Consider the following 18733-nt stretch of genomic DNA (forward strand, 5'->3'; position numbering starts at 1 on the left):
CTCTTGCCTTCTGAACAGTTCCCCATGGAGTTCATCGAGCCGAAGGTGCATTGCATCAGTGTCCATGGCATGTTCTCACCCAACAGGTAAGAGTCTCAGGTCCCTCGGGGTTGTAGCATGAATGTGGCTGTTTCCAAAAGCAAGTGCTTCCCCCGCTTCCCGCAGGTTTGGAGCCATTTCAGCCTCTCTCTTTCCTTGTCAGAGATCTTTACATCCTGTTTTCTCCTTGTTTTGCAGCAGCTCCTGTGTTCCCTCAAGGTTCCTGAAGCTTTCTCAGTCGATCATTTTGGAGGGGGGCCAGGCTTTGCCCATTGCCCCTGATGTCCCCCTGGCTCAAGCTGTTCATGTGGCTCCAGCTGGGGTCCCGTTGGAACCTGCACCTCGGCCTCCCACAGCAGTGGACCCCACTGCAGAGCTCATCCTCCTGCAGCCACCACAGGTAGTGCCATGGCTGTGGGTTGGGCTGGTTTGCTGGTGCTGTGACACTGGACACCGTGGGGCAGGGAGGATTTTCCTTCTCTGTTGTGTAGCTTTAGCAATTAGCATTTTCAGAATTCAGTCTAGACTTTGAGCTTGTCCCTGAACCTGTAATTCCCATGGATTCTCCTTTCTTAGCTCCACCCAACCCTGTTTGGGTTCTCAACCCAGGAAAAGCTTTTCAGTTGGCACCATTAGAGGGGGGAGTGTGGAGACATGGGGGGTTGATTCACCAAAAGTCTAAGGCCTCACAATTGTTCAATAAGAGCACAAATCTGTGCAATAATAAAACCATACCCTGGCTGTGAGTGCAGGTGTCTGATGTGGGGTTTTGTCTCTTTGTTCTCCTGTTCTGGGCCAGGCTGCTGTTGTGTTTAACACCCGGATCCAGACCCTGGGTCGCTATGCCTTCATCCTACACTACTACCAGCCCAACCATCCCACCTTCCCTGTGGAAGTGTTAATCAACGGTGGGCGCATCTGGCAAGGTGAGAAGAGCAGGGACCTGGGGAGGCTGCTGCCAGGCAGAAGCCCTGGGCAGTTTTTCATGCCAGAGGATAAAGATGATGAAGCAAGACTAACTCCTCTCTTCCAGACTGAGAGGGTGTGATGGGGACTGCAAGGCAAACGTTGGCCCAATCTGTTGTCTTCTCAGGTCAGACCAATGCTAATTTCTGCCCACATGGCTACGGGTGCCGGAGCCTGGTAGTTTCTGAGGACCAGATTATCCTGGATGTTACGGATAATGATCTGACTGTGGTTGTTCGAGTGCCAGAGGGCAAGCAGCTGTGGCTGGTGAGTCTCTCCCTGGGAAGCTCCCAGGGCATGCTGGACCATGCAGGTCCAGCAGGACTGGCGTTTGTCCTGGGCTTTTTGTCACTGGAGTGTTTCCCACCATCACTCAGTTTCTGGACTCTCCTAGAAAATTGCAATCTCCAACCTCAGTGGTGTAGACTTGAGGGCAGAATTCACAGAGACAGTATCTGTATATGACAGTTGACCTTCACTGTGTGGGTTTGATACCAAAACAAGGCAGAAATTGAAGCTTTGCTTGTGATGATCCAGAATAAGCCTTATTCCTGCCCCAGCAGTATTTTGCACCTGCATAGCACTGTTAGTCCAGGCAGGTCCATCACAGAAGCAGGTAACCCTTGTTATCCTCAGGCAGCAGGATTAGAAGATTGACCAAAATTTGGATAAATGTCTGAAAGGCAGAATTGGAACCTGGGTGCCTCCATGTCTAGAAGTTTAAGATGACAGTCACTGCCTGCCCCTCTGCTGGAGCCAGTGCTGCCCTTGTGGGGTATTCTGTCTTTTTTTACTCAAGTGAATTTGGGCCACTCCTCATTAGATTAGGTGGAGCATTAGATTAGATGGGCCCTGATGGACAGACCCCAGTAGAGAGATGACCCCTGGTCTTTCCAGGACTTTGGCACTTTGTTATGTTCTGTCTGAGCAAGCAATGAGCTGATGAGAAGTTAAGGGTGCATTTGGACTTTTGAGTGAGCTTAATTTGGACTTTTGAGTGAGCTTGTTTTCAGACTGCATCTGTGTGGCTCAGCCTGGCTTGTCCTTGCTTTGCAGGATTATATCCTTGTGGTCCCTGAGGACAGCTACAGCTCTCAGTACCTGCAGGAGGAACCCTTGGACAAGTCCTATGATTTCATCAGCAGCTGTGGCATCAGCAGCTTCTACATCAAGTAAGACCCTTGGCTTTGAGGTGGCTGCCTTGCTGTCCACAGTCTGCACACTCCTCAGGGAGCAAAAACCCATTGACTTCCTGTGTGGCAGGGGAGGGATCTGATTAAGGCTTTCCTTATCTAATGACCAAACCTGTGCATATTTGGGGGATCTCAGTGTCACGGGGCTCTCCCTCCCACTAATTCAGTACCTGTTGCTGCAGGAGATCCTGCTGGATTTTGGGGTGGTGGGATGCTGGGGGGTGCAGCACGGTGACTCCTGCCTTCCCCTGCAGCCCCAGCACATCGTCGAGGTTCTGCCGTGACTCTGCCATCTCACTCTCCCTCTTCTACAACAACGGGGCCCAGCCCTGCCGGTGCCACGAGGCAGGGGCACGGGGCAGCCCGTGGAGCCCTTCGGCGGGCAGTGTCCCTGCAAGTCCAATGTCATCGGGCGAGAGTGCTCCCGCTGCGCCACCGGCTACTGGGGCTTCCCCAACTGCAGGCGTGAGTTGTCCCCGTCTCCTCTTCTGCTCTCCCAGCATGTGCTGTTTTGCCTCTTAGAGGGCTGAGGCTTATTTGGGCTCCACTCACATGAAAACAGCCCAGCTCCTTCAAGCAGTTGAGCATCGTGCTCTCTTTGGCTGCCTGGGTCTTGCTCCCTCCAACACAGCCCCTTTCTGCCCCTTCCAGCCTGTGACTGCGGGACACGTCTCTGTGATGAGGTGACGGGGCAGTGCATCTGCCCTCCGCACACCCTGAAGCCGGAGTGTGTTGTCTGTGAGCCCCAGACCTTCGGCTGCAAAACCCCGGAGGCCGGAGTGTGTTGTCTGTGACCCCCAGCCCTTCGGCTGCCACCCCCTCATCGGCTGTGAGGACTGCAACTGCTCTCGGCCCGGCGTGCAGGAGCTGACGGAGCCAGGCTGCGACGTGGACAGTGGGCAGTGCAGGTGAGGGAGCCCTGAAGGTGGTAAGGCATTGACACAGGCTGCCCGTACAAGCTGTGGCTGTTCCCCATGCAGAGCACAAGGCAGAGGTTTCTAATGCTGTGGCTCTTTGTCCCATCCAGGTGCAAGCCCAATATCGTCGGGCGACAGTGTGACCTTTGTGCCACTGGCTACTACCACTACCCCAACTGCCGGCGCTGTGACTGCCACCAGGCTGGCACCGAAGCGAGTGTGTGTGACCCGGTCACAGGGCAGTGTCACTGCAAGGTCAGTTCTTTGATGCCTTCACAAGATGCTTTTCCCCTTTGCTTGACTCTCCTACACTGGCTGTGGGTGTGGGGGGCTGTAGGTGTCTGGTGTGCCAGGAGGGAGTGGGGCTGGAGAAGGAGAGTGCCTGTGTACCTGAGCTGCTGCCAGCCTGCCCTGCATGGTGTTGGGTTCAGAGCACCCTGAAAGACTCCTCCTCTCCATCTTTCCTGGCCATGAAGACTTCGGGCTGTCGCCAGGGAGGTGAGCAGTCTGGGTCCAGCGCCAGGTCAGCCCATAAATCTAGTAGCCCTTTTGACTGCTGCTCCTACATGACATCAGAGTAACTCAGAGTGCTGCTGAGCTTCCTGCTCCAGCCCCTTTGCAGGGCTCACAAGCACTTTCTCCAGGTGAATTTAATACTTGGTAGGTGCTGTGCAAGCAAACCTGTTCAGGGACTACTTAATTCTCTTTCAGCATCACACCATTGTGCTTTGATCACTCATACATCCATCCATCTCTGTCCTCTACTAAGGCCTCGTGAGAAGCTGCTGACGCTGTTGAGCTTTGCTTCTCTTCCAGGAAAATGTGGAGGGCCCGAGGTGTGACCAGTGCCGCCTGGGGACGTTTTCTTTGGATGCCAGCAACCCCAAGGGCTGCACCAAGTGCTTCTGCTTTGGTGCCACCGACCGCTGCCGCAGTGCTGAGAAGCACCGAGCTGAGGTGGGAGGAGCTGGGTCTCTCTGCAGCCCTGTGGGCTCTGTCCTGCATTAACCCTACCACTCTAGAAGATACACTGTGAGAAGGGTTATCTTTGTCTCCCTGTGCCTGCCTCCCACTTTCAGCCCCTTTTCCTGGTCGCTAGGGTCTCACAGGGTGGAAAGTCATGGCATAGGTGGGAGGCAGGGGTGGTGCTCAGCTTTCCAGTGGCTTTATCAGGATAAACGTGAGGTCGTGAGCCCATTATCATCCTTTCTGCTGCTCTAGGACATGCTATTCTGGAGCATCAGCACCCAGATACTTTCTGTAGCTCCACTAGAAGGTCTGAGGTTTCTCTTCCCCCACAGTTCATCGACATGAGTGGGTGGCTGTTGTTGACCAGCGACCGCCAGGAAGTGCCAACGACTCTGAGCCTGCAGGAGCAGCTCCTCCACGCTGATCTCAAGAACCTCCCAGATGCCTACCAAGAGCTTTACTGGGTTGCACCCAGCTCCTACCTTGGGGACCAGGTAAGAGCAGGGTGGCAGCTGGACCAGCAGTCATGCACATCCCTGACGCCACCACGTGTGCCAGCAGCATGCCCACTGGCATGCAGGTACTGCTCGTGCTCTGATTGAACATGGGCAGCTCTGACTCATCTCAGTGGCATGGACTTGCAGCAACATGTGCAGTTTGTCTCTCCCTTAGGTTTCCTCCTACGGTGGGCACCTGCGCTATGAGCTGCACTCCGACCCGCGGAGGGGGGACGTGTTCATCCCCATGGAGTCCCGCCCAGATGTGATCCTGAAGGTGCAGCCCAAGAAGTTCCCTGTGCCCCCTGCTCTAGTGCATGAGCAGGATGAGGTGGTGACTGACACCTTCCTTGCTTTTCTCCCAGGGAAATCAGATGAACATCATGTTTCTGGAAGGCACCTACCCATCCCCAGGGGAGGTATATGAAGGCCGGCTGCAGCTGGTGGAGGTGAGTTTGCACACATGAGTGTGTACCAAGTGCTCACGTGCCACTGAAAGAACAAGATTAGCCTGTAGACAGAAGGGACAGTTCGCTTTGAGCTCAGTATTTTAGGTGCTGCCAATTGCAGCAGAACTGGCTGTGAAGAGGCAGGGCAGTTTTACGTGTGCAAAGGGGAGACATCCCAGCAGCAGGGAAGTGAAGCCTGGGCTGGATGGTGAGGTGCCTGTGCTTCCTGCCAGTAACATCAGGTTTTCTCCCACTAGGGTAACTTCAGGCACACAGAGACACACAACCCTGTGTCTCGAGAGGAGCTCATGATGGTGCTGGCAAACCTGGAACAGCTGCAGATCCGGGCGCTCTTCTCCCAGCTCTCTTCATCCGTGTCCCTGCGCCGCGTGGTCCTGGAGATCGCGACAGATACAGCCACAGGCACCCGTGCCAGCAACGTGGAGCTGTGCTTTTGCCCAGCTAACTACCAGGGGGACTCCTGCCAGGTAAGGGTGAAAGCAGACATGCTGCTCCAGGCAGAGGGGAGTCAAACAGGCACATCTTGGGTCTCAGCCACCCCTTGCGTTTGGTGCAGGTGGCAGCTGTGGGGTTTGGATGTTTGTGCAAAGCAGTAGTGCCAGAGTACCAGCTTCCAAGCCGGCCCCTGAGGGCTTTAGTTACAATTACAGCTCAAGTTGTGCTGGAGGAAGGAACAAATCTCCCCCACACCAGCCTGCTCCAGCTCCCCTCCCACCATAACACAGTGCACCTGGGAGAGATGCATTAGCTGCATCTGCCCTCTTGGAAGAGGCGTGATGGGGAAATTGTTCAGGTGTTGCAGACTAAAATTACATGCATGTAGTAACTTGAAATAGGTTCTTCTGTCTGTCTGATTATCTCCTATTGACAAGGAGCAGGAAGGAGCTACACTGAAAAGTCTTCATTGTTGCTTTTAATCTCTTCTCCACCAGTACAACCCTGTGGGAATTCTGTGGGAATTCTGTCATGGGAACTAAGTTTGTTTCTTTGCTTTGCCTGAATGTATTGGGCTGGGTTTCAGATCTCTGTCCTTTTCTCCCTCCTCAGGAATGTGCTCCAGGTTACTACAGGGACACCAAGGGGCTCTTCCTGGGAAAATGCATCCCATGTCATTGCAATGGCCACTCAGATCAGTGCCTGCCAGGCTCTGGGATATGCCTGGTAAGTAAACAGTGAAGCAGCATGATATTTTGGAGTTATAAGGTCTGAAGCATGTGGTTAAAAAGCTCTTCACATGCTAACTGAGCAGGACTGTGCCTGAATTGTTGCATTAGTTGCATGTACCATTTCAGAGCTGGTCCCTCTCAGGGTCAGCTTAGGGTGCAAGACAGCTCTGGGAAAGAGGAGGGACTGAAGCATCCAGATTTCTGCTGGGGAATTCTTTGTACAACCCACCAGTTCTTGCTGTCAGCGCTGGGCCCATAGCCTGCCTTTTCTTTGCAGAACTGCCAGCACAACACAGAGGGAGACCACTGTGAGCGATGCAAGGATGGCTACGTGGGCAGCCACTCTGCTGAAGAAGCCCTGCAGTGTGTTGGATGTCCGTGCCCTCTTTCAGTTGCCTCCAACAAGTAAGCACCCTTGGATGGGATTGCCCTTTTGGCCTCACTGTTTGACCACTGGGAACCACGATGTGCCACATCAGAGCACCGGCTTGGCACTGGCAGGTGTCTCACTGCCAGCCTTGTCCACGGCCCCAAACCATGTCCATACCCTCATACCCAAGGTCCCAGCAGCCCACACCAAGTGATCAGTTCCCCTGGCACCACGTCAGAGACAACTGCACCTTCCTGTTTACCTCTTCTCATTTCAGTTTTGCTGTCGGTTGTGTCCACAAGGGCTCCAACACACAGTGCCTCTGCAAGCCTGGGTACGCTGGACCCAACTGTGAGCGGTAAGGAGGATGTCATCTGTGTTTCTTGGGCCTCAAACACACTAGTCCCATGCAGCCACTACTGTGGCAGAAGAGAAGTTCATAGAATCATAGAATGGTTTGGGTTGGAAAGGATCTTTGCTCTAGTTCCCACCCCCTTCCACTAAACCAGGTTGCTCAAAGCTCTGTCCAACCTGGCCTTGAACACTGCCAGGGATGAGGAAACACTTGCAGGGATGGGGTGGTTGTTGTAAGTTGTCCTAGTAAAGACTGCAGAGGAAAACTTGGCTCTGCCCACAGTCTGCTTTGTTCTGGCAGCATTTCTTTCAATCCTTTTCAGCCTGCAGATGCCCTTTTGCTGTTTTCGCTGCTGAAACTGTGTGTTACTGTGGGTGTATTACTTATCTGTGCCTTGCCTTGACTTGCAGTCTGAGATAAAGGCACCTTTCTGTGGTACCATGAGGCAAAACACAAAGTGCTTTGAGATCCCTGAGGGTTGCAGCAGTTACAGTTGTTGGATGCTCGCAGAGTTGGAATTGCACAACTCGAGCATGGTGCAGGTATAAGCTGGAGGATCCCCCTTGTGCCCTGACTGTGTTTTAACGCACTGTATTTCTCCAGGTGTGCCCCAGGATACTATGGCAATCCCTTGGTGATTGGCAGCTCGTGCCAGCCCTGTGACTGCAGCGGGAACACGGATCCCAACATGCTGTTCAGCAGCTGTGACTCCCTGACGGGCGCCTGCACTGGGTGCATGCACCACACGGCCGGCACGCGGTGCGAGCTCTGTGCCCCTGGCTACTACGGGGATGCAGTGTCAGCCAAGAACTGCACACGTGAGTGGGGCAGGCAGCAAGTAGGGGAGGGTGGACAGACTGACTGTGAATGTGTTGAGCTCCTTAGCCATGCTGTGCATCGCCCCAGTGAGTCACACTCTTGGTTACACACGTTGCAGGCATCCTCTAAAGACTATGATAATTTAAAACACCAACTCCCAAAACCTGCCCTCCAGCATCACAACTCCAAAACCTCTAATCCACCCCCGAATGCCAGCTGCCAAACCGCACCCAGGCTGCAACAACCTTGCCCTGAGCAGCTACCCTCGGGAGCGTGGGTTTGCAGTCCACTCCCAGCACTGCTCATCTCCTTCTGCAGCCAAATTGCAGCTCACAAAAGGGGGTCTGCCTTGGGCAGGTGTCATGGGAATAAGTTGTCAGGAAGAGCAAATCCAAGAGGAGACAAACTCTGCTCTGACTTTGCTCTCACTGTGAGGCATAAGCAAAAAACAGGATTCCCTGTTAGGAATAAGGTTTGTGAGTGGCTGAGCAGGTTCTTGAGTGTATAACTGGGTGTGCTTTTCCCTGGCAGAGTGCAACTGTTCACCTTGTGGGACTGACTCGTGCCATCCACAAACTGGCCAGTGCTTCTGCAAGCCTGGAGTGACAGGCCACCACTGTGACCGCTGCGAGGTAAGGGCCATCTGCATGCTGGGATGGTGCCTGTTCTTGGACGAGGGACAAGGGGCAGCTCCTTGTGATGTCCCTGGGCCTGTGTGCAGAGCAGTGCTGGCAGCCAAGGGGTTGAGCTGGATTTACTTGATCCTTAATAGGCAAAAGCCTGATAAGGACCTGGCAGCAAGCAATGGAGGCAGCCTTCACCTGCAGCCATACCAGTAATGTGGTAACCTTTAGGAAACTGCAATAAACCCAATTTTCCTGTATGCACCCAGTGGGGGTATTGCAGGGCAAGGCAGGTTTTCAGGGCAGTGCTGTGGTGTGTCTGGGTTCTTACTGCAGCTCCACATCTTTGCCGTATTGGTACGAGTTTTGTGATGGCCAAAACACGCCTAGAAAGTCAGGCTGGGGTTTCACATCGCCTGAGCCATCCCCAGCAGGAAGGCATGTTGAACAGGTCACCCACTGTCCTGCTTTTCCCTAGGAGGGATACTATGGCTTCGAGGGATGCTCTGGCTGCCGGAGGTGTGACTGCGACGTCGGCGCGGTGGGAAGTGGCTGAAAAACCGGTCCGCTGGCGTCCCCGGGGTCAGCTGCCCCCGCTGCCACCAGTGTGCCCCGGGATACTGGGGCTTCAGCAAGAGCGGCTGCATGAGTGAGTCCTGCTTCCCGGGTGTTGGGTCCTGCATGGGGAGGAGTGGGACGCGGTATTGGTGGCAAGTCAAGCTGTTCCAGGTGGAAAACAACTGGCTGGTGCCCGAGGTCCTGTGCTTGTTGTTAGGGGAACCCCCAGCAGTGGCATGTAGATAATAAGCAGAGGTTCAGTTGCACAGCTGGACTAAAACCACTCCTTCCCCTCTCTCCGGGGTGGTAACAGCACAAAGTGATGCCACTTTCCTGTTATTAAACTTGGCAGAGTGTGAGTGCAGAGGAGGCTCCTGCGACCCACGCACTGGGGAGTGCACTTGTTCCAACGGGCTGACGGGGAAGCAGTGCGACGTCTGCATGCACCAGTATGAGATCCCTGTGGCAAATGGCCCGGACAGCGTGAGGTGTGAAGGTCTGTGTCCTGGGGAAAGGGGAGGGAAGCCAAGGAAGGGGCCTGTGCTGATGGCTCTGTTCCCCTGGCAGTGTGTGATAGCTGTGTCCTGCTTCTGCTGGAGGACCTGCAGAGCATCGAGATGTCCTTCCCCTCCATTCGCAGCCAGCTGCTCAACCTCAACGCCAGCTCCATCGCCTGGGCTCGCCTCCATGGTTTCAACAGCACCATGGCGACCATCGCTGTACGTGGAGGATTTAACATCACTTTCTGCCCACGTTTCCTGGTCCGTTGGTCTGATTCTGTCTCTCTTTTTTCCAGAACCAGCTCCGTGAGTACCAGAGAGCCCTGAACAAGGTCAGACAACGGGCTGATGAGCTGGAGGATGAGAACGTGGACCTCACACAGGACCTGAACGCACTGCAGCACAAAGTCAGTTATTTCCTCATCTTCCATTTCCAGAGCACTTTACCTAAATTGAAGGTTTTGAAGGCTGAGGAGCCTTGATTCAGGCGGGATGGATCTCCTGCCCCACCAGCACTAGGCTTGGGTGTCAGGGTCTCAGATGCTCGAGCTAGATTACCTGCACAACTCTCTAGGAAGGCTGTGATATTGTGATACTGATAATTGTTTCTTGACTTATTACTTGGTTTTGAGGCAGCTCCAACTTTAACCACTAAAAATAAATCCAGTAAAATGTAATTTATAGAAGGAGCATATCAGGAAGGAGCATAAACATCTAGAGGTCCATCCCAAAGGGAGAGCCTGGGCCCTGTCAGCAGATGAGTCAAACCTTTTTATTGTAACATTCCTTAGAGAGTCCTTAGTCTAAAAAATACCAGCTGGGTCTTCAGAGAACTTGAAAACTGAGCTAGGTTTGATGTTATTTATAAACTGCCTGCTCCTGATCTAAGGGAGAAGGAAACGTCTCTAGTTGATGGTGTACTTCCCTGACCAAACTGCCTCTGTGTATACGTACATCTATGCTCTGGATGGCCAAACTGCAGCCCTCCATCTCTTCTTGTGTCCTGGTCAGGACCCAGGTGGGGCTTTCCCTGAGTTAAGAGTGCAGGACAGTATTGTCCTCTGTGGTTTCAGGATCCAGAGCCTGTTGCATTGGAGCTACATTTATTGCTTCTTCCCTGAGGATGCTAAATAAGACCATCACTAAATGCCTCGTAGGTGAGCAGCAAAGGGCAGGCTGTTGGAGGAGAAATGGTTCAAGGACCTCAAAAACTGCACATTCCCAAGTCTTGTGTGTCTTTTTGGAACATCTTTACTGCTGACAAATCAAGTAAAACGTAATCTCATACTTCAGCTAAACCAGTGTTTGTTGTAGATGACAATGACACACAGAGAAGCAAACCGTATTGACCAGCACACACGAGAGACTTACCAGAGGGGGGAGCAGCTCCTGCTAAATATCCAAAGCATTCAGAAGGGCATTACAGGTGAGTAAAGAAGAGTCTTTGCTCTGTGGGCTTTTTCGTGCTGGGAATGCCACGCTCTTGCTTTCAAACAGCACCAAGTACTGCATCACTTACAAAGAGCCATGGAGACAACATAGGGAAATACAAATGAAATGAAGATCCTAGCAGAATTCTGGCTTTTATTTTGACCAGGCTTATTGCGAGTCCCGTTGTTTGGCTAAGCACAGTCTTTGGAAAAAAACACATTAAACTTGCACAAGTGTTATTAAAATGCATAAAACTGGGTCAAGCTGCACTACAGCTTCAGGAGAGGTTTAGCAAAACAGGGGTGACCAGATCTAGGAGAGGAGGTAAAGCCAAAAAATGACGCTTGGGATGCAGTGTGCATTGCTGGTAGTGGCCAAGGAGACAGAAACATGGGGCAATACCTCTGAGTGATCTCGAGTGGTTTGGGTGCCTGAGTGCTGCTTGAAAGCTGGCTGCAGGTTGCTGAGGCTGATGTAAGAAAGATCTTTGGGGGGTTTATGAGGAGCTGGGTTGGTCCATGCTAACGGGGGAGCTGGATTTCTCTGCAGACTTGGTGCGGCAGATGGCCAGGTTTGGGGCAGCAAACACCAGCACCACCTCCACTGAGGAGTTTCGTCAGAAGATGGCTGAGGTGGAAAGAATGCTGAGGGAGATGAAGGAGCGGAGTCTGGGCAGCCAGGAAGAGCTGGCAAAGCGTGAGCACGAGGAGGCCCAGAAGTGTGAGTCTGGCTCAGTGGCACAGGACAGGGCTGCACAGATCCTGCTGGGTCTACCCATTCCTGATAGCCTGGCTTGGAGCCCATGTGGACCCTACACATCATGGTCATGTTTGGAGAGTGCTGTTAATAAAGAGGCACCCCCAACAAGTTTGACGGTAGTTTCAGAGTGCCCTGTGACACTCCAATGGGATCATTTGTGGTTCCTTTACCCTCAAGGCAAATTTTAGAGCAGATTTTACTAATTGGGTGTTTCTGTTTGATGACCAAAAATTACAACACTTAGAATCATCCCATCCCTCTTACCAACACTGGGGTGTTTGGAGACAATCTTGGATGAGATCATTTGCTATCTAAGCTGAAGGGAGGGAGGGAAGATGATCACTTCTGGCCTTGATACCTGCCAGATGAGACCAGAACCGAGCTTTTCAGCAGCCAAGTACAGAAAGAGCCCTTTAACACAAGAAGGTGAATTAGCAACAGTTCTCATCTCCTCCATCCTCAGTGCTGCATCGGGTGAAGAACGAGCTGCACACGCGCTGGGAGTCCAACCAGGACCTGGTGAGCAGCATCCGGGACCGGCTGGCACAGCACAGCTCCCAGCTGATGGATCTCCGTGATGCCCTCAATGAGGCAGTGAACAAAACTAGGCAGACAGAGGACTTGAACAGCCTGAACCGAAACAACCTGGAGGAGAATCAGGTAGACCTTCAGCAGGAGGTCCCACCGTGCCATGCAGTGAGGGGGGCCTACCCCAGCCTCGCTGATACCTAACCCTGTATCTGTGTGTCTAGCATAAGAGCCGTGAACTCCAAAAGCAGCATGCACTGGTGCAGGAGACCCTGAGGATGGCAAAGGACTCCCTGGCCCAGGTCTCTGACTTCCTACAGAAGATGGAGAGTGCAAAGGAGGTGAGTGATAGAGATGCTTCAGCATGGGCAGAGCATGAGGGGTGGCAGCCCTTAGGAGTGCTGTGTGTCCTTGCAGGAGTATGAGAAGCTAGCAGCCCTGCTAGATGGGGCAAAGCTGCCCCTGACTGAGCGGGTCAAGAAGTTCTCCCCAGCCAGCAGCAAGATCCCCATTGTGGAACAGGCAGAGGAGCATGCCCGGCTCCTGGATGAGCTGGCAAGGAACCTGTCCAGGTGAGGCACTGGTCCTGGCACTCACTCATCTCAGACCATCTCCTACCAGAGTTAGGGATGGGAAACTGCAGCCTACACCATGGCAGGGCAACAGTGGGTACCATCTCCAAGGCTTTATCCTGGAGCACATGTGATGAAGAGCCCATAGGGGTTTGTCTGTAGGGGCATGGGCCAGCCTGAGTGTTCCCTGTGGACTTGATGTCTTCGTCTTCCATCGCAGCATTATCCAGGGCACAAACCAGGATGGCTTTATCCAGCGGGCGATCGATGCCTCCAACGCCTACGCCAGCATCATTGAGGCTGTGAGAAAAGCCGAGCGAGCAGCCCACGATGCAGACGAGGCAGCTGGTGAGGCCTTGATGGTACGTGCTATGGGGAGCCCCATGAAGATGAGCAAAAGCCAAACTCCCACAACAGTCCTTCAGCTTTTCACACCCGCACACAGGGCTGTGCTGCCCCTTCCCTCTGACACTGAGCACTTTGTTCTGTGCTGGGGACTGGAGCCTCTGCCATGGCTGGAATCTGGGGATCTGGGTTGCCACATCATGCCCCAGCAGCACACCCCACTGCAGTTGTCTGAACAAGCATTTCTGTGTCCAGTGAGTTCCTCTTCAGCATCCCAGGCAGCACGTTTGTCTTACAGAATGTCATATCAGAAAATCTCGGGGCCATCTCTAATGAGCTGAAGAGGAACAGCAGCAACCTGGAGGAGGCTGTGAGGAGAGAGCAGAGAAAGCTCAACGAGGGTGAGAGAGGCTCCTTGCAGGGTGCGATGTCCTTCAGGCTGGACTGGGATCTAACTTGCAGCGTCTGCATTTCTAATTGCAGCAATTAAAGGTACTCTGCAGGCAGCAAAGGACAAGCTGGCTGACCTCCGTGGGAAGAAGGAGCAGCTCCTGAGCCAGCTCCAGTCTGCGCAAGACATGCTGGGCAGGGACCAAGGTTTGTTCTGGCATAAGTAGACTGGTTCTCTCTGCTCCCTTCCTTGTGCCCAGGCTGTGACCTGAGGGTGTTTCCTCCCTGTTCCTGGCCATCCACCTGGTTTTTCTCCTTTCTTTTCAGAGGACACTAAAGAAGCAATCCAGAATGCCAAAGCAGCAGCTGCCGAGGCCAATGAAACAGCTGCGAGAGTGGAAGATACCCTGAGCAGCATGAAGAAGAATCTGGATGAGTGGAAAGACCAGTATGGAGACCTTAGAAATGAAGACCTGAACCAGGCAGTCCAGGATGCCAGGAAATCTGGTGAGTGCTGGGGCTGCCAGGGCTGAGTCTGGCATGAGCCAGTGCATGGACAGATGTCCCCAGAGAGCTCTGTGCTTTTGGAAGCTGTGCTTTGCAGCTCCAGGTCAAGAATAGAGGGAGGTAGCAGCCATATTGGGTGCTTTAAGTCCTGGAACTTCATTTTAGTTTCCCTCCCTGTAGTGTCTGTATCACCTATACCTTTACTGCTGCACACACTAGAGCATGTGAGCATTTTCACAACCCCCCATCAAGGCTGCTGGATTTAGGGGATCATTCTGTGGCTCTGCTCCCAGCTGTGCCACGACTTGCCTGTCTCAAACCCACCTGAACTTCACATCTTCCTTCCTCACTAACCTCCAAACACCCTGGCTCCTCTCCAACCCCAGTGTCCAGCCTGGAAAGCACCATCCCGCTGCTGCTGGGGAAGCTGAGCAGCCTGGAGAACAGGAGGAACAAAAATGCCACCGTGTCAGAGAACATCGTGAGGATCCGTCAGCTCATCACGCAGGCGAGGAATGCCTCCAGCAAGGTAGGCTCATGGGAGGGAGGTGCTGAGGGCTTGGGGTGCATGAGGTCTTACCTGAGGGTGGTATCCAAAGGAAGGGGTGCCTGCAAGAGCTCTGGGACCACAGGCAGAGTCCCATTCTCATAGGAGGACTCCAGAAAATGCTTTGGCTGAGTAGAGCTGGCAGCAATGAGACAGGCAGCAGTAATGGTTTCAGTGCCATGAGGCTTGTCTCCCTCCAGGTGAAAGTCCCCATGAAGTTCAACGGCAGCTCAGGTGTGCAGGTCCGGATGCCCACCAACCTGCAGGACTTGGCAGCATACACATCCCTCAAATTCTACATCCAAACCCCCGAGCCCAGGAGCCGGCAGCGGCGGCAGGACGGGACAGAGGAGGGGCGGTTCGTCATGTACCTGGGCAGCCGGGAGGTGAGTCGGGGTGTGCAGGCAGGAGGAGGGCTGCAGGAGCCCATGGTGGTGGTGTCAGTGGTGGGTCACACCTGGACATCAGCCCCCTACCCTTCATCTGCTCCCTGAGTGTCTTTGTGAGAACACAAACGGGCAATGGATGGAGCTCTCAGCCTAGTTGGAAGTGGATGGGGAGAGCAGTGTGAATGGGGGTGTTTGGCCAGTGCAGCACTGGGAGCATCAGGGAGAGCATCACTCCTGCCTGTCCCAGATGCCAACATGTGGCTCTGTCTCTCCCTGTGTTCAGGCCACTGGAGACTACCTGGGCATTGTGCTCAAGGACCGTAGGGTGCAGTGGGTCTACAAACTGGGCACCGAGGAGCCAGCCTCCCTAAGCGTTGATGAGGATATTGGAGAGCAGTTTGCCACCATCAGCATCAACAGGTAGGAGACCGATGGGACTCATCCCATTGAAGTTCAGTGGGAGAATGCTCCTGCAGGGATCGTGGGTAGTGCTGTGCCCAAGCATAGACAGGCCCTGGGCTTGGAGAAGTGCTGTGGACTCCATCATCCAGTCATCCCTAAATAGTACTGAGATACCCAGAAGAATTCACAGGGAGGTGGTGTCTTACCAGGTCATGGAGGGTCTGGGAGTGGCTGCAGGAGATGAGAGATGAAACTCTTCACAGAGGGTCCATTCAGCCATGTGTCAGCGCTGACAACTTGAGTGCTGACTCCTTTTTGGTAGAGCTGTGTGGGGAGGCCCTTGACTCAGGGAGGGTTTGCTCCTCTTTGGGTGTCTCCCCTTGACTTGATCACCCCTCCCTGCTGCAGGATCCTGCAGTATGGGCACATGTCAGTGATCGTGGAGAGGCAGACAGTGCACGAGACCAAGGGAGACAGTGTGGCCAAGGGGGAGCAGGGGCTGCTCAACCTCGACCCGCGCAACGTGGTCTTCTACGTGGGAGGCTACCCCTCCAGCTTCACGGTGAGACGGGCAGCAGGGAGGGAAGCTTTTAGGGGGCATCAGTGATATCTTTGGAGATTCTTGGGGACAAAAATACCTTGATTTCATGGGGGAACCAAGACCAAACTTGCCTTCACTCTCTGGTTTCATTCCCAGCCTCCTCCCACTTTGCGTTATCCCAACTACCGGGGATGCCTGGAGCTGGACACCCTGAATGAGGAGGTGGTGAGTCTGTACAACTTCCAACACACCTTCCAGCTGGATACCACCACTGAGAAGCCCTGTGCAAGGTAAGGCACTGCACCCAGGCCAGAGGCACCGCTGGTCTGTGGCACTTACCATGACCCTCAGCTGCCCCAGAGCACTGTAGTTGGCTTTGGAGTGATGCCTTGGGCCTCTTCTTGCGTGGCTCAGGTCCAAGTCCACAGGAGACCCCTGGCTGACTGATGGCTCCTACTTCGATGGCACTGGTTACGCAGAGATCAAGTTTGAGAGCCAGTTTGGCACGACCAAGCGCTTCGAGCAGGAGATCCGGGTGGTCTCCTACAACGGCATCCTCTTCTTCCTGGAGAACCAGGCAGGTGCCTTCTCCCCTGGGGAACCTTTACCCCTCAGCTGGTGGGCTGGGGCAATCCCAGCCCCAGTTGCAGGCATTCCCAAGTTCAGGACACAGGAGAGAAGAGGGATTTTGAGATGGCAGGGCTGCTTTGAGCCGTATTTCTGCACTATTGTTATAAGCCACAAGAGGGCTGGACCCAGATCTCACAGCAATCGCTTGTCTGGTGCTGGAGGGACTCCTCTGTACTTGGAGAGCAGTCATGCACAGACCCCTCCGAGCTGGGCCAGGGTTCCCTGGGGCAGGCAGCGCTGCACGGAGCATTTCCAGCTTGCAGGGCTGCTCTTTGCAAATCCCCAATAATTGGGACAGCAACACACTGGGGCACTGGCAGTGGGACCTGCTCCCACCAGCGCTAAAGGGCAGGTCGGGCTCAGTGCCGTGACTAGGACATGGGGCTGAGTGTCCATCCTGTCTCCCCCAGGGTCAGTTCCTATGTCTGGCCATCCGGGATGGGAAGCTGGTGCTTTACTATGACTTCAGCTCTGGCCTGGAGATGGCAAAACCCAGCAGCAACTCTTCCTCCCTCACCATCAGCAGCACCACAAACAAAGCGGTAAGTGGGAGCTCACTTAGAGGGCTCCTCAGCCAGAGGATAGGGGGGCACCCAAACCCTTGGTTTTGGGGGGTGGAGAGCTGCAAGAAGTTGTTTGACTGGAGCCATGAAGCAGACATCTCGTACTGGACTTAATTGCCTCGGGCTGGCAGATCATCATCAGATCATTTTCCTTCTCTTGTCTCCAGATCCAGATTTTCCTCCTCAAAATGAACAACAAGAAGCGCATCCTGGTGCGGCTGGAGCGCCTCACCATCTTCATGGTGGAGCAGGAGAACTCCCTGGAGAACGCTGTCTCCTACTACCTGGGTGGTGTGCCCCCAGATGTACTGCCCCCCAGGTGGGTCCAGCCTGCAGTGGGGTGGGAAAGTCCACATCTTCCCCTCCAATGTCCCTCGTGTGGCCCCAGCCCTTTCTCAGCCACAGCCAGGGCTGTTGGGGCCCTACTGAAGCTCTGAGGGGTGATTTCCTACCCATCACTGTGAGCTTTTGAGGATGGGACATCTCCATCTCTCATGAGGTGCTGGTGGATGTCACTGAGTTCTCCTTTGATGTGCTTTGGAGCAGCCTTGTGCCTGAAGCACTGGAAATAGCTGTGGCCATCCTGGGTTTTTCCCAGGCATTCTGTTTAAAGGGCTGCAGGAACATTCCTTACCCAGGGCTGGATCCTGCATCTGGAGCTGTTCTCGTAACACTGCTTGCTTCTCTGCAGCTTGAAAGCACTCTTCCCCACGGGTGGGCCCATCAGGGGATGTATGAAGGGCTTGAAGGCTCTCGGCAAATACGTCGACCTGAAGCGCATGAGCACTGTTGGCGTGAGCTATGGGTGCACCTCAGACCTCCTGGTAAGTACAAGGCCTGGTTGGCATGATGGGGAAAGGGTCTGCTGGGGAAAGAGAGCACAGGAACCACAAGACAGGTCTGATCTCCCCTCATTCACATAGAAACAAGCATAAACCCCCAGGTCCTCAGTGCAGAGGGGTCATGGTGAGGTGCTCTGCAGGGTTGGCCATAGCACCTCCTAGACCCAGCAAGGACCTAAGCACCTCAGTCATCCTCCCAGCACCGTGCTACACCAGGGTCAGGCTCTCACCTTGTGTCCATGGTGTCCCTCACAGGTGGCTCGCTCAGTCAGTGTCCATGGCCATGGCTACCTGACCCTGGCCCTGAAAGACGTACCGGGGCTGCGGGACTTCTACAGCGGCTTCAGCTTCCAGACCAGCCAACACGAGGGGCTGCTCTACCATCACACCACCCAGGTGGGCACCTGCAGTGGGGCAGAATCATCACCTCCTGCTCTGGGGATGGTGCTGCTCCCCCGTGGGAAAGGTGGGATTTTGGTGGGTCCAGGGAGTGAATCCACAGTGAGATCTGTGCCCTGAGCTCCTGGAGGGCAGTGGGGAAATGGGCCCTTCTTGGGGTTCAGCTGCTGAGCAGCAATGGGGTGATGCTTTCTGCAGGAAGGGACATGCCAGGTATCCCTCCAAAGGGGCCAGCTGGCCTTGAACCTGCTGGAAACTGAAGTCACCACTGAAAATGTCTATGCGGATGACAGGACCCACTACGTGGCCTTCTACAGCGATGCCCGTGGGTACGTGCCCTGGCGGTGCACGGGGAACGGGGTGACCGTGGCCACGGGGACCTGCTTAGCTCCCACTGCTCGTCCCCGCAGGGTCCGGCTGTACGTGGACGATGAGCTGCAGAACAC

The 18733-nt window shown here is 54.2% G+C and overlaps 1 protein-coding gene across 1 annotated transcript in view; it reads left to right on the plus strand.

Annotated features, from left to right (window-relative positions):
• Positions 1–18728, plus strand: part of LOC104411910 (laminin subunit alpha-5-like) — a gene marked incomplete at both ends in the record, with an annotated part of 25939 nt that extends 7211 nt beyond the window's left edge. The window contains 46 exon segments of the mRNA XM_010022457.1: positions 1–86; positions 238–439; positions 839–965; positions 1133–1272; positions 2062–2177; positions 2453–2559; positions 2562–2663; positions 2850–2919; positions 2972–3106; positions 3226–3370; positions 3932–4072; positions 4417–4578; positions 4757–4858; positions 4947–5030; positions 5288–5518; positions 6099–6212; positions 6495–6622; positions 6865–6945; positions 7546–7760; positions 8293–8393; positions 8863–8935; positions 8938–9033; positions 9295–9438; positions 9510–9661; positions 9739–9849; positions 10757–10868; positions 11423–11593; positions 12096–12292; positions 12385–12501; positions 12578–12732; positions 12953–13094; positions 13376–13478; positions 13561–13674; positions 13795–13974; positions 14361–14503; positions 14722–14907; positions 15194–15330; positions 15721–15874; positions 16010–16143; positions 16268–16430; positions 16894–17025; positions 17214–17365; positions 17738–17870; positions 18144–18284; positions 18486–18616; positions 18698–18728. The exon segment at positions 1–86 is cut by the window's left edge and continues 13 nt beyond it. Coding sequence (XP_010020759.1) covers positions 1–86; positions 238–439; positions 839–965; positions 1133–1272; positions 2062–2177; positions 2453–2559; positions 2562–2663; positions 2850–2919; positions 2972–3106; positions 3226–3370; positions 3932–4072; positions 4417–4578; positions 4757–4858; positions 4947–5030; positions 5288–5518; positions 6099–6212; positions 6495–6622; positions 6865–6945; positions 7546–7760; positions 8293–8393; positions 8863–8935; positions 8938–9033; positions 9295–9438; positions 9510–9661; positions 9739–9849; positions 10757–10868; positions 11423–11593; positions 12096–12292; positions 12385–12501; positions 12578–12732; positions 12953–13094; positions 13376–13478; positions 13561–13674; positions 13795–13974; positions 14361–14503; positions 14722–14907; positions 15194–15330; positions 15721–15874; positions 16010–16143; positions 16268–16430; positions 16894–17025; positions 17214–17365; positions 17738–17870; positions 18144–18284; positions 18486–18616; positions 18698–18728 — 6093 coding nt within the window.
• Positions 18729–18733: the final 5 nt, after the last annotated feature.

This window comes from Nestor notabilis, unplaced genomic scaffold (assembly GCF_000696875.1).
Source record: "Nestor notabilis isolate BGI_N333 unplaced genomic scaffold, ASM69687v1 scaffold27039, whole genome shotgun sequence".
NCBI lineage: Eukaryota > Metazoa > Chordata > Aves > Psittaciformes > Psittacidae > Nestor > Nestor notabilis.